This window comes from Phyllobates terribilis, unplaced genomic scaffold (assembly GCF_046119375.1).
Source record: "Phyllobates terribilis strain yellow unplaced genomic scaffold, ASM4611937v1 Scaffold_3__8_contigs__length_932513732, whole genome shotgun sequence".
Taxonomy (NCBI): domain Eukaryota; kingdom Metazoa; phylum Chordata; class Amphibia; order Anura; family Dendrobatidae; genus Phyllobates; species Phyllobates terribilis.
In genome coordinates, this window is record NW_027362763.1 from 697,933,559 (window position 1) to 697,949,341 (window position 15,783).

Genomic DNA, 15,783 nt, shown 5'->3' on the forward strand with positions numbered 1-15,783 from the left:
TCCTTATTGTGCATCTTGAAACAGCCACACTGCTAGTTTTCAGAGAGTCCTGAATTTCAGCTGATGTTATTTGTGGGTTTTTCTTTGCATCCCGAACAATTTTCCTGGCAGTTGTGGCCGAAATGTTTGTTGGTCTACCTGACCGTGGTTTGGTTTGAACAGAGTCCCTGATTTTCCATTTGTTTATCACGTTTTGAACGCTGCGGACTGGCATTATCAATTCCTTGGATATCTTTTTGTATCCCTTTCCTGTGTTATACAGTTCGACTACCTTTTCCCGTAGATCCGTTGACAATTCTTTGGCTTTTCCCATGACTCACAATCCAGAAACATCAGTGGCTGGATGAAAGATGCAAGAGTCTGTCTGGATCCCAGAAACTCACTCAGCTTTTATGCACACACTGATTACAAGCAAACAGGTCACAGGTGAGGATGTTACCTTTAGTAGCCATTCAAACCCATTTGTGTCAAATTCTGAGCATGTTATCAGGCCAAAATCACTAGGGTATGAGAACTTTTGATCAGGGTCATTTGGATGTTTTTGGTTGTCATTAAGATTTAAAAAGAGAAAACACAGTAGTTTGACAATAAATGGCTTCACCCAACCAATAACCATGAGTGGAGAAAAAGTCTTTTTTTAGCATTCATATTCTCTGAAACAAGACCAAGAAAGGAAAAATTCTGCCGGGGTATGTGAACTTTTGAGCACAACTGTAACTCCTGAGAAATAGGAGTGGGGCCCTATGGGCAGGGGCCACTGCTGAGAATATGGCTCCCTGCTGCTTATTAGATCACATATGAGGGGTTCACTCCTTCCCATCCACGTGGCACAGTTTCTGGCACATCGGTGCGGGATTTTCGGGAGAGACGTACAGTACAGACCAAAAGTTTGGACACACCTTCTCTTTGAAAATTGTACTTTCACACTGAAGGCATCAAAACTATGAATTAGCACATGTGGAATTATATACTTAACAAAAAAGTGTGAAACAACTGAAAATATGTCTTATATTCTAGGTTCTTCAAAGTAGCCACCTTTTGCTTTGATGACTGCTTTGCACACTCTTGGCATTCTCTTGATGAACTTCAAGAGGTAGTCACCGGAAATGGTCTTCCAACAATCTTGAAGGAGTTCCCAGAGATGCTTAGCACTTGTTGGCCCTTTTGCCTTCACTCTGCGGTCCAGCTCACCCCAAACCATCTCGATTGAGTTCAGGTCTGGTGACTGTGGAGGCCAGGTCATCTGGCGTAGCACCCCATCACTCTCCCTCTTGGTCAAATAGCCCTTACACAGCCTGGAGGTGTGTTTGGGGTCATTGTCCTGTTAAAAAATAAATGATGGTCCAACTAAACGCAAACCGGATGGAATAGCATGCCGCTGCAAGATGCTGTGGTAGCCATGCTGGTTCAGTATGCCTTCAATTTTGAATAAATCCCCAACAGTGTCACCAGCAAAGCACCCCCACACCATCATACCTCCTCCTCCATGCTTCACGGTGGGAACCAGGCATGTAGAGTCCATCCGTTCACCATTTCTGCATCGCACAAAGACACGGTGGTTGGAACCAAAGATCTCAAATTTGGACTCATCAGACCAAAGCACAGATTTCCACTGGTCTAATGTCCATTCCTTGTGTTCTTTAGCCCAAACAAGTCTCTTCTGCTTGTTGCCTGTCCTTAGCAGTGGTTTCCTAGCAGCTATTTTACCATGAAGGCCTGCTGCACAAAGTCTCCTCTTAACAGTTGTTGAAGAGATGTGTCTGCTGCTAGAACTCTGTGTGGTATTGACCTGGTCTCTAATCTGAGCTGCTGTTAACCTGTGATTTCTGAGGCTGGTGACTCGGATAAACTTATCCTCAGAAGCAGAGGTGACTCTTTGTCTTCCTTTCCTGGGACGGTCCTCATGTGAGCCAGTTTCTTTGTAGCGCTTGATGGTTTTTGCAACTGCACTTGGGGACACTTTCAAAGTTTTCCCAATTTTTCGCACTGACTGACCTTCATTTCTTAAAGTAATAATGGCCACTCGTTTTTCTTTACTTAGCTGCTTTTTTCTTGCCATAATACAAATTCTAACAGTTTATTCAGTAGGACTATCAGCTGTGTATCCTCCTGACTTCTGCACAACACAACTGATGGTCCCAACCCCATTTATAAGGCAAGAAATCCCACTTATTAAACCTGACAGGGCACACCTGTGAAGTGAAAACCATTTCCGGTGACTACATCTTGAAGCTCATCAAGAGAATGCCAAGAGTGTGCAAAGCAGTCATCAAAGCAAAAGGTGGCTACTTTGAAGAACCTAGAATATAAGACATATTTTCAGTTGTTTCACACTTTTTTGTTAAGTATATAATTCCACATGTGTTAATTCATAGTTTTGATGCCTTCAGTGTGAATGTACAATTTTCATAGTCATAAAATACAGAAAAATCTTTAAATGAGAAGGTGGGTCCAAACTTTTGGTCTGTACTGTAGGTATCGCCCCACTGTCATCAGATTAGCAGTAGGAGGACGAGGGGCCGGTAATCTTTGTTATTTTCATTTAGCCCCCCTGTTCAATGCAGAGGTTTCCGGCACTTTCATTATAAGTCAGTCGTGGAAATACCTGGATTTATCGGCGTCATTAGCGACAGTGTATGACCCTTCCCTTATTTATGTGCGGCTTTCTGGGGTTTTCACATTTTGGATAACTCCCCTGGCTGCAATTTGTTTTTAAAAAAACCAAAACAACAACTTTGCTTTACTCGTCCTCCCCGGGTCCAGCACAGAGTTTCCGCCGCTGCTCCTGATGTCCGTTATTGTCTGGCGCGGCGGGCCGGGAGGAATGGGGCGCGGCGGGCCGGGAGGAATGGGGCGCGGCGGGCCCGTACATCACTTAGTGGCCACTGCCGAGTTCTGCACTTTATCTCCCATTGAAGTGATCGCCCTAATGAAGGGTCATCAATACGTCAGTCCTGGAGAGTAGAGGATGTCCCCGTTGTTTGCAGATCTGCAGTCCTAGGTGTAAACCGGTCGAGGACAGAAGGTGCACGGAGTTTGCTGGTGACGCTTGCAGTGTGCTGTCCATATACCGCCATACCGTGCACATAAGACCTGAGCACATACTATCCTATACAATACAGGGACGTGTGGAGCAGGATGACTCCTCACGGGATCAGGATATGTTTGTTGCTTTGCTGGTTGGTTCTTTTACGATGTTTTTTATGATCTGGGTTTTGATGACGCCTCGGCCGGTGTTGTTAGACCTGTAATCATCGCCTATAATTTCATAGCAACAATTTCCACAGCAGATGTGACTTATCTGTGTATAATGTGGCTACCGGCCAGGAGGCCAACCCTGGATGGAGCTGCCCTCCCATACCTGGCATGTACCAGCATGTCTGCACCCAGCTGAATACCCCAGCGTGGTCATAAAGGGTTAGTGTGCCACCCGAAGTGTAGTCCCTGTGGTAGTTCTGGCCAGTGGAGTGGGACATAATGGGCTGGATTTGGGGGTTTTGGTATTGGATATGCTACCATTATTTTATCGGTGGTGGTCCCTCTGATCAGCAGACTGCAGGGGTCGTCACCTTAGTTTTTTACTTTCATACTATGTCGTACATACGGGAATGGCTGCACCTGGTATTGCAGCCACAATTTAGCTAATCATTGGGGGGTGCAGGGAGTCGGGGGCCCCCACTAATCTTATATTGATGACCTTTCCTAGGCCCATTAATTAATTAAGGAGATTTTCTGGGATTTTTACAAAACTTGGTTAAGAATAGGGATATGAAATAAAGAAATGACCATTAACTTCCTGCAGCATTGTTCTAGCAGTCTGCGTCGTTCCTGTTGTCATGACACTTTCTATCAGTCCCTTGACCGCTGCAGGCAATCACTGGCTTCAGGGGTCACAAGCCATACGTGCAAACATCGTAGCTAAGGAAAGTGATTGGCAGCAGCAGTTATGTAAATTGCGTTTGACCAATAATTGCCGCAGTGACGGCACGGACTATCAGGCATAGGAGATTCAATAAGTAAGGAACGGTTAGGTATTTATGTAAATGGGTATTCACATCTCCTATCCGAATATGTAGTAGGTGTAGTAGTAATAATACTAGCGAATACCTCCAATTAGAAATATTGTATAGTTCTCCTGAGTAGCTATGTCACTTACTTCAATGCCCTGCACATGGGGTAGCTTAGGTATCCATGGTTATGACCACTAACAATTAACTGTCACTATATGAGTGGTCGTAACCATGGATACCTAAGCTACTGCAATGCCCTGCACATGGGGTAAGTGACATAGCTAATCAGAAGAACTATATCCATTTTAATTTAAAAAAAAAAAAAAAAAAATCCTATCATGGAATTTTGTATATATACATGAGTGGGCCCTGTGCCTTCTCCTTAGCGGAAAGGGACTGTCGTATGTTCTGTGTGTCTCTTTTCACCAAAAATGAATGTAAAACCTTTGAATGCAGCTGTAGGATCTCTAGGTTGTATGGATCTGTGTGGATCACAGTTACACAAGCCCATCACTCACCTTTAGTGATCTTTGAGCCTTACATTGGCAGTATGCATCTGGAAGCTTTCATGAAATATACCCCTCCAATGGACGACCCCGCCATACACTAATGTATAGACATCATTATATTGCTTAAGTATATAGCACGGAGGCGCCCAGTTTACACCTTCCTATACAGTTAATGGGAACCTGTCAGCTCATTTTTATATATAGTTGTAGTGCATGGCTGTACAGGTGGTTTTCCCCCTTAGAAAAATGACACTTTTTTTCTACAGATCGGATGCACCAGTCATGAGAAATCTAGTGTAGAAAAAATATGCAAATCAGGCTGGGGGCGTGTCAGTGCACTTAGAAGCAGCATTCCAAGTGCACTGACACGCCCCCTGTGCACTTCCAGCGTGATTTTTTTTTCCATATGTCTTGCACATTAGATTTCTCATGACTGGCACATCGGATCTAAGCAAGAAAGGTATCATTTTTATCGGGGAGAAAGTTTCTATACAGCTGTACCACTATTGTCATATGTAAGACGTTCTCTTTAAAAGAGAGGTTTTCCAAAGTACTGTAAATGAGTCTGGGCAGAGGCCTAAAGGGGCACACTATGGCCTCTGTGGATAGCTGTGGAGAAGGTCAAACATAAGTCTCTGGCGCAGCACGCTCCGGGCCTCGGGTCTATCATAGAAGTGTCGCTATAAGGTGTTAATCCCGTATCCTGGTGGTAAGGTACTGCGCGGCTCTTGCTCTGTCCCGGACAGCTGTCGGACGCAGCTAATCTCTCGCAGAGAGCACAATCGCTTTCCGCTGTGATGGTTGTGCGGAAATTGATAGAAGCGCTAATAAATCGCCCTAATCCAGATCTGTGAATGAACCATTTGTTTCTCGAGTCCTTTTGTTGACGTCGAGCTCATTAATGCCAAGCGGGATAATGGGCACAATAGCTTGTGCCTGAAAGGCGTCCTGGCGCCCGGCTCCGCGCTGCTCCTCGTGATATTCCAGCAGGGAAAACCTTGTGCCAGACACAATCCGTCGTGGGACGAAGCCTCAGGATTCAGCTGACAAGTGACATTTGTGGCTTTAGCAATCTTAATAAGCTGCATCTTGACAGCGCCGGCCCCGCAGCTCGCCTGCTCATGGCGGAGGCAGCAGACCAGTATTAAAGGGCAGCTCCCTTCTTATGGATCCAGGTAGTTAATCTTCAGCGCGTTCGTGAAGAATCTCCAAAGATGGACACAATAGGGACGTCCCGGTGATGACCATCCGTCTTATTCCCATGCACAAGGCACCAGACACTATATGGCGGCACTCACGATGGGTCTGTATTATGAAAGCATGGCGGCACTCCGCATCAAACCCCTCACTCTCCACCAGAAAGGCAGAATATCTCCATAATATGGCATCTAGCGGTGCGTACCCCATTTGAGTCCAAACGTGGCTCCTTTTTGGGGTCTTTTTTGACAAACTTTTCCAGATTTTGCTCTATGCATGCACATTATTACCTTATTACAAGGAATATTCCTATATGTACGATGTAAGGGTCATTTCATTGTCCTGATCCAGGCGTCGGCCTGTTTCCTGATTTGTTCTCACGGTTATGACCAAATTTGATGATTGTGGTTGCATGGTTAGGACCTGGATCTCAAGGGATATTTTTGCCTTGTACATTTACAACATGGCTGGGGACCTGCATCTATCTGGAGATTGTGGCCTCATTGCAAGCTGTCGGCAATGGCGGAGAGGCTGCACTAGCGTGGATGTCTCCGGTCACTTGTAAGCGAATGTCTATACAAATAAATGCGGCCGCCAATCAGCCCCATCGAAAGTGGCTCCTACTATGTCTGTGTAGGCGTACACTCCCGAAAATGATTTACGGTAGCATTATATTATATTATATTGTATAATATCTAATATTATAATATAATAATATATTAATATAATATAAATATTTATTATATAAATAATTAATATAAATTATATATAATATATTATATTGCCGGTCGATGCATATGTCCGAATCCCGTTGTGCGGGGGATTCAGACGGAAGCCCTGACAGGGCCACCGAATGGGTGCCGGAACGCAATGTGAAAGCACCCTTTATCCTCATGTAGATCCGCCAGCCCGACCATCCTCGGCACGTGTCCTGCGGTTAACCTCCAGATTTTGTTTTCAGCAAATCCTCTTGTAAATACGTATCGTGTGAAGACACCCCTAGGTTAGAGCTACACATTTTTGTCCTTGACACATTTTCCTTGGCCGATGTTCTCACTATGCTGATGCTACATTATGGAAGTAAATATGCTCGACGTGGCCGCCATAAGCAGTTCAAAAGAAATCCTGATCTGCGGGACTTTTTGATCTTTTTTGAGCTTGATGGATGCAAGTTCTCAGTACTGAGTTTCATCACGACGTGACGTCGGCATTGGGCCATCTTCTGTAACACGATGTGTCTCCCCGTAATTCCAGCCCGGCTGTTACCGCTAGTGTTGGTGCAAATACGATCTGATGTTCTCAAGAGTCGATATGTGATTTATGTTCTTGTTGTTGTATTTCCGTAGGCACTTCAGTAGGACAATGGAGGAGCTTGTCCATGACCTTGTGTCAGCCCTGGAAGAAAGCTCCGAACAGGCCAGAGGATGCTTTGCCGATACCGGAGATCACTCCCGAAGCATTTCATGTCTCCTTAAGCGGCAAGCACGGAAGCGGAGGGGAAGGAAGAGACGCTCCGAAAATACTCACCACCCTTGGGAAACGGGGCATTGCCTAAGCGATGGCTCCGACTCCAGTCTGGAGGAACAGAACAAGGACTACAGGGAATGTGCCGGTAATAATAAGAAGGACAGCGACTCCGACGACCAACTGTTATTAGCCAAACGGAGACCCTCATCCAACATTACCAATATCCGTAGTAAGAGGCCTCTGTGGCACGAATCGGACTTAGTTGCCGATACCTTGGCCAGCAGGACCTTACGAAGGAGACGGAAAGTGAAAAGGATGGCCATCGACCCACCGTCCGACGTCACCAGCACCTTGACCTTGTCTCGAGATCAGGCCATGGACAACGACTCCAAACATTTTCAGCACATGGAGTTATCCAAGAATAAAGTGAAGAAACGGAAAATTGCTCCTCCTAGACACGGGCTTGAGGTTCCCGACGAGGGAGTCGTGGTGGAAGGAGAAGACATCGGGCACGGAGCTAAAGACAAGATGGACTATGAGGAACAGAAGGGCTCGGATGAAAACATGAGTGACAGGTGCTTTCGGGTTGGAGTGGGGGACAATATGTGAAAATGTTAATAGTTTATGGTGGTAGTACTAGAAGAGACACAACTTTAAAAGTGTTTCAAAAAACGTTCAGCTATATAACAAAACACGAGTATTACTCACCGTCCCCTGGTCCAGCGCTGCCCAGGTCTCTGTTTGTAGGCAGCGCTGACGTCACGTCGACATCGTTGCAGCTAATAGCTGCTCTGCCCGACTGTGTAGATGACACAAGCAGCTAAGATCACCAGTCAGCGCTGTAGATAAAGAGAGACCGGGGCAGTGGCAGAGACTCCTTGCTGGTGTTGGACCCGGGGAGGGTGAGTAATACACCTGGTGTATATACATTGGATGCCTCTGTATAGAATTGTTTAGTGGACAACGCTTTTCTATACAAAAAAAAAATATTCCGGGACTTGCGCACCATTTTTTCTCCCACTTCTTCATTTTTAATTCCACAGGCTTTATTGAAAACTTAAAACATCAGCCCTATTTACCCCATGCTGCTTCGCCTCTGCCCCCGGTCTTCGTTGGACTTTTTAGACACGGTGGTGGCGATTACAGCTCTGGACCGCTGTTGCTATTTTTTTTTTTTTTCATTTTCTGCATTAGAAAATGGGATGATTGTCTGCAGTGGTCTAGTGTTGCCGTCATAAACGGAGTAGTGGCAGTGAGGCGGCGGCAGGGTGTAATCCTTAGGAGGTAAGCTCCCTCTAGTGGTGGGTAGAATGATATCCTCTATCATTTAAAGGGGCCATGTAAACAAAATACTACATGACAGAAAAGTCAGGCTACTCGCTCCCCTTTGCCCCGACAATCCCGTGCAGACCTCCTGAACTTTTGGTCACATAATGGCCTCTTGTAAACAACCAGTAGCATCAGTGACCATGTGCCAACCTGCCAATAGTACAGCACATGACCACTGATTGGCTGCAGCGGTCACATACTTTACATTGGTTTAAAAAAAAGAAAATTACCAGGAGGGCAGCGGTAGATTGATGGAGGAAAGAAAAAAACAGCAGTGTTAGTTTATTTTTTTTCTTCTCATTATAAAATTAACCAATTTTTTTCCATGCTGGTACAATGCGAATTCCCCTTTTTTCTTCAGTGGGGGGGGGGGGTCCAGAATTGTCTGTATATGCAGGGGAAAGGTCTTGGACATCTTTTCTGGCCAGGACGGCTCCGTTCTTCAGCCCTCGTCTTCTGGGATCAGGACTGAAGCGCCCGGCATTAGGAAGAAGGAGCAGCAATGGTTTGATGGAGGCAGATAATAAAAATTCATCACTGGTGTCAGCGCCTCCTCGCTGGCGCGTCTGCCTCCTTGTCAGGCTCCCATTAGATTCCTGAGGTTTTCTGTGCCAAAAATATATCTTCTTGTGATTTAATCTTTTATTTCTTTTTTTTTTTTGTTTCCCAGCGAGTCCAGCAGTATTAGCAGCAGTGACGCCGGGCTGTTCACTAACGACGAGGGACGCCAAGGTACTGGAAGGTTTCCCCTTTGTAATTCTCCGATCTAATGTGATAATGGCCGCCTTTAGAATGATTCTCAGGCTATGTTCACACGTTGCATTTTTGACTACCTCTTGAAGCTCATCAAGAGAATGCCAAGAGTGTGCAAAGCAGTCATCAAAGCAAAAGGTGGCTACTTTGAAGAACCTAGAATATAAGACATATTTTCAGCTGTTTCACACTTTTGTGTTAAGTATATAATTCCACATGTGTTAATTCATAGTTTTGATGCCTTCAGTGTGAATGTACAATTTTCATAGTCATGAAAATACAGAAAAATCTTGAAATGAGAAGGTGTGTCCAAACTTTCGGTCTGTACTGTACATTCACAAGTCAACACAAACACAATAGTGTATTTCTCTTGGCTTAACAAATCTTGACGTCTGGCTCATTAAGATAAGAAGCTGTTTCGTCACAGCAACATTTTAGTTTTAGTTCCAAAACTCTGGGATTATGTAAGAGGTATTCCCATCACAAGGGCGTTCAGGGGATTACTGAAGACAGATTTATCATGGAGTACAATGGGAGCTCTGTCCTGATAAAGCTCCCCCTTGTGGTGACTGCAGGCAGTATACATCCGATTGATCGCCTCATTTGATCGCCTTATTTAGAATAAATCTTCCAAGGTGATGTTAAACAGGAATTAATTTTACAGCGTTAGCAGACTGATGCGGTGATATAATTATAAAACTTATTGTGTTACTATATTATTCTTATAGCATAATCACAGCCGACATTGGTATTTCATTTATTTTATTTTGCTCCGGTACTTTCTAATCCTAGGTGATGACGAACAGAGCGACTGGTTTTACGAGAGCGAGTCCGGGGGAGCGTGCGGCATCACGGGAGTCATCCCTTGGTGGGAGCAGGAAGGATCATCATCCGAGCTGGAGAGAGAGCTGCGCGATCCTGTGTTTGAGAGCATCCTCACCGGCTCCTTCCCCCTCATGTCCCAGAGCACACAGAGAGGTTAGTGACGCCTACTTACACCCCACCGATGTCGCACTTGCACCCCGCCGACCTGTAGTGACGCAGCCGTCCAGTGGACAACCCCTTTAATTTGTTGTAATCAACATATTATACAGCACTGTGTACTTACAATTGCTCATTTTGCCTTTCTACCCAGATAATTCTTCTCCTTTTGGTGCTCTATGTCACAACAGGAAGTCTGTTGTCCCTGCATTTATCATTCCCCTCTTCAACTCCTGACCCATCTGCTCCCTCCTCCTCCCTTGCCAGGGACTTTTGCAGGGACTCATGACTTGTGCAGGGAAAATTAACCTCCTGTTTCTACATAGAGCTTAGAAGGATTCAGCTAGTCAGTTTCTAATCATGTGATGTCATAGACCTAATGGAAAAGAGAAGAATTAACTGGGTAGAAAGACAAAATCAGCAATTGTAAGTTCACACAGTGCTATATAATATGATGACTGCAATAGATTAAGAGGATAAAAACTTTGATGGGATGAATAATTACTAAAAACAAAAGTAACTTCAGTGAAACTACAAAGTTGTACTGCTGCACTATTGTGTTGCGTGTCACGGCTTGACCTACAGGGGGCGCTCTTTTAGACCTCTTAACTTTGTAGTTTTGGATGGAGGGTAATTAGTGGTCGCATTAGCACCCAATAGCGGGCATATTAGCGATGCCCTATTCAGCTACAGTCATTGTACTGCCGGTATGTCCAATGTCTGCTCCCAGTCACCTCCTGTGATCAGAAAGGGCCGAATTGCAACCTGCAAGATTGGACTGATTGTCGGACGCCTCTGATACCCAGAAAAGCACGTCTTCTCCTCCCTTCTCTCCTTTTTAAGGAGCATTTTCTTGAAAAGTCAGAATGAAATGTTAGATGAGAAATCCAGTGATCTGTCACAGATGCCTGTGATTGTGGACGTGATCTCTGGCCGCTATCGAAGACCTTTTTAAAGGGGTTTTTATCAAAAATTAAAGTTATCCTCCAACTTTAAGATAGGAGATATCATCACTGGTGGTCCGAACGCTGGGATCTAGAGAAGGGGGCTCTGCATGGGGCGGAGGTCGAACTTCTGCACCCCTGCTCCTATTATTGTCTATAGGACTGCCATAAGTAGCTTGTAGACTATAATTTAAGCAGCTTGACCTTCGCTCCATTCAGGTAGGGGTCTGCTCGGCCCCAGGCTTCGGATCGGGGGATTCAGTCAAGAAATTTAAAGCCATAAATGATTGACAATAGCTTGAAAGTAATAATGATATGATCTTTGTCTCCTCAAGTTTTCATAGTACCCGTTCCCCCGCGTATCTCTCTACTCCCCTGCAACCTATCATGTGTTTTCTAGCCACATGACCGCTGCAGCCAGTCAGTGAAACTTCAGTGGAAAAGGATCTTCATTTTTTTAGAATATTTTGGCTGGAAATCTAACAGAACATCCTAAGCCAGTGATCTCCAGCCTGGTTGTAGAACTACAACCCCCAGCATGGCCACGGTCCAGGCAAGGAGACATTTATAGCAATGACAGAGAACTCAGCAAAGGGGTCTTGATCTTTTGTAATGCTGGAAATCAGTGGGAGGTGATCAGAGTTCATCCTCATAAAGATCGATGGTGTATCGGAGGAACTTTTTATTTTTCCTCTCTTTGTTATTCCTTCACTCTTTTAAATCCAGTAATTTGAAAATAAAATCTGAGATTTATAGTAAAGGGCTCGTCCAGTGCTATAATATTGATGATCCATCCCTAGGATGGGTGGTGGGCCGACAGCCGACACCCCCCAATCTGATATTGGTGCCGTAACATCACAGCGCCGTACATTGTGTAGTGGTCGTTCTCGGGTACTGCAGCTCTGCTCCCATTCACATTAATAAGATCTGCAGGACCTGGGAGAGGCCACTACACCGTGTACAGAGCTCCTTACACTATTTACACCCTGCTGCTACTCCGACCGATTTGATACTGATGACCGATCTTGAGGTTAAACCATCGATATCCCAATGGCGGACATCCCCTTTAAGAACAATCTGCTGTGAATGACTTTTCCTTACCTGATCAGATGCTTTTTCTGTTCTTAGGGTTCCAGGCGAGGTTGAGTCACTTCCATGCAATGCAGGCAAGAAGCGTAAGGAAGTCGTCTCTAAATCCGAGTCCTCTGGTAGGTGCCGCCTTCTTATTGATGGATAAACACAGTAAAACTAATAATAATGAGTTCTTCTTAGGCGACATACGTAGGTAAGGAGAGGACACCTTCATTCCACAGCTTAGGAATTATGACAGCAGCAGGAGAAGAGTGATCTGAACTTGCAGGAGGCAGTGACCTCTTCACTGTTGTGATTGTTAATGTGGACAGAGATCATTGCAACATAGTGATAAAGCCAGACCAAGGAGCAGCACAGAGTGTTTCAGTAGTAACTATTCTCGTGGGTGGTAGTTGGGTATTACCCATACACTCATTTTTGTTATTGAAGAGATCATAAAATTAAATGAAAAACATATATAACTTCAGATAAATAGATGCAGTTGTACAGGACAAGTCAACAACATGAAATTGTTGGGGGTCCGACTCCCAGCACCCCCTTCCCCCACTGATCAGCTGTTTCCAGGTCTTGGTGAATGGCAGCCGAACTGCAATATCTGCAATGCTTTACAGATCCAAGGGCACGTGCACAAATAATATCAGACAGTAAGTAATAGAGTAATCTACACTGCAAACACGTGTCCTTGCCACAAGCCCTTACAATCTAGAAGGACAAAGAACAATTGGATCAGTGAATGTAATGGGCCTGTCTAAAAATAATTTTTTTAAGGGTACTCTTAAAAATATGAGAGTTAAACGTGACTGCTGTAGGAAGCGCATTCCAGAGAACCTGTGCAGCACAAAAGAGTTCTTGACTATGGGATTTGGAGTTTTGGATTACGAGGGATGTTAGTCTTGCGTGTTGTAAATACTTCATCTGCTCTTTGGTGTTTTGACTGCTGTAACCCCTCTATCCCATATTCTTGTAAAACATGCAACTTTGCTATTTACCTCCTATTAAAAATACTTATAAACGAAAGGCATTTTAATTCTATATTTCTCGGCCACCTCTGCAGTCTATCAGCGCTGGCTGGTCTCCTAGGCAAAGAGCATGCTTGTAACTTCAGACCCCGTGCACCACCGATGCTGCAGAATCAAACCTGTCTCTGCATGCAGCATGGGAGGGAGCACAGTTTGGGCCAGCGGCAGTCATTCCTCTAGACCAGGGATGTCAAACTTAAATACACAGAGGGCCAAAATGAAAAACTTCTTGGACAAAGTTGCGGGCCAACCAGTATACAGTATAAGGGGCCCCACATAGTCCTCCATACAGTATAATGGGCCCCACATAGTCCTCCATACAGTATAATGGGCCCCACATAGTCCTCCATACAGTATAATGGGCCCCACATAGTGCTCCATACAGTATAATGGGCCCCACATAATCCTCCATACAGTATAATGAGCCTCACATAATCCTCCATACAGTATAATGAGCCTCACATAATCCTCCATACAGTATAATGAGCCTCACATAATCCTCCATACAGTATAATGAGCCTCACATAATCCTCCATACACTATAATGAGCATCACATAATCCTCCATACAGTATAATGGGCCCCACATAGTCCTCCATACAGAATAATGAGCCTCACATAATCCTCCATACAGTATAATGGGCCCCACATAGTTCTCCATACAGAATAATGGGCCCCACATAGTCCTCCATACAGAATAATGGGCCCCACATAGTCCTCCATACAGAATAATGGGCCCCACATAGTCCTCCATACAGAATAATGGGCCCCACATAGTCCTCCATACAGAATAATGGGCCCCACATAGTCCTCTATACAGTATAATTGTCCCACATAATCCTCCATACAGAATAATGGGCCCCACATAGTTCTCCATACAGAATAATGGACCCCACATGGTCCTCCATACAGAATAATGGACCCCACATGGTCCTCCATACAGAATAATGGACCCCACATGGTCCTCCATACAGAATAATGGGCCCCACGTAGTCCTCCATACAGAATAATGGGCCCCACACAGTCCCCCATACAGTATAATGGGCCCCACACAGTCCCCCATACAGTATAATGGGCCCCACACAGTCCCCCATACAGTATAATGGGCCCCACACAGTCCCCCATACAGTATAATGGGCCCCACACAGTCCCCCATACAGTATAATGGGCCCCACACAGTCCCCCATACAGTATAATGGGCCCCACACAGTCCCCCATACAGTATAATGGGCCCCACACAGTCCCCCATACAGTATAATGGGCCCCACACAGTCCCCCATACAGTATAATGGGCCCCACACAGTCCCCCATACAGTATAATGGGCCCCACACAGTCCCCCATACAGTATAATGGGCCCCACACAGTCCCCCATACAGTATAATGGGCCCCACACAGTCCCCCATACAGTATAATGGGCCCCACACAGTCCCCCATACAGTCTAATGGGCCCCACACAGTCCCCCATACAGTCTAATGGGCCCCACACAGTCCCCCATACAGTCTAATGGGCCCCACACAGTCCCCCATACAGTCTAATGGGCCCCACACAGTCCCCCATACAGTCTAATGGGCCCCACACAGTCCCCCATACAGTCTAATGGGCCCCACACAGTCCCCCATACAGTCTAATGGGCCCCACACAGTCCCCCATACAGTCTAATGGGCCCCACACAGTCCCCCATACAGTCTAATGGGCCCCACACAGTCCCCCATACAGTCTAATGGGCCCCACACAGTCCCCCATACAGTCTAATGGGCCCCACACAGTCCCCCATACAGTCTAATGGGCCCCACACAGTCCCCCATACAGTATAATGGGCCCCACACAGTCCCCCATACAGTCTAATGGGCCCCACACAGTCCCCCATACAATATAATGGGCCCCACACAGTCCCCCATACAGTATAATGGGCCCCACATAGTCCTCCATACAGAATAATGGGCCCCACATAGTCCTCCATACAGAATAATGGGCCCCACATAGTCCTCCATACAGAATAATGGGCCCCACATAGTCCTCCATACAGAATAATGGGCCCCACATAGTCCTCCATACAGTAGAATTGCCCCACATAATCCTCCATACAGAATAATGGGCCCCACATAGTCCTCCATACAGAATAATGGGCCCCACATAGTCCTCCATACAGAATAATGGGCCCCACATAGTCCTCCATACAGAATAATGGGCCCCACATAGTCCTCCATACAGAATAATGGGCCCCACATAGTCCTCCATACAGAATAATGGGCCCCACATAGTCCTCCATACAGAATAATGGGCCCCACATAGTCCTCCATACAGAATAATGGGCCCCACACAGTCCTCCATACGGTATAATGGGCCCCACACAGTCCCCCATACGGTATAATGGGCCCCACACAGTCCCCCATACGGTATAATGGGCCCCACACAGTCCCCCATACGGTATAATGGGCCCCACACAGTCCCCCATACGGTATAATGGGCCCCACACAGTCC

General features: G+C 45.7%; 1 protein-coding gene across 3 annotated transcripts in view; it reads left to right on the top strand.

Annotated features, from left to right (window-relative positions):
• The window catches only part of GPATCH2 (G-patch domain containing 2), a 152,523-nt gene that overhangs the window by 5,198 nt on the left and 131,542 nt on the right, over positions 1 to 15,783 (top strand). For all 3 annotated transcript variants that reach the window (XM_073671929.1, XM_073671930.1, XM_073671931.1), the window contains exons 2-5: positions 7,063 to 7,758; positions 9,183 to 9,244; positions 10,058 to 10,243; positions 12,319 to 12,398. In XM_073671929.1, coding sequence (XP_073528030.1) covers positions 7,063 to 7,758; positions 9,183 to 9,244; positions 10,058 to 10,243; positions 12,319 to 12,398 — 1,024 coding nt within the window. The remainder of the gene's footprint in view (positions 1 to 7,062; positions 7,759 to 9,182; positions 9,245 to 10,057; positions 10,244 to 12,318; positions 12,399 to 15,783) is intronic.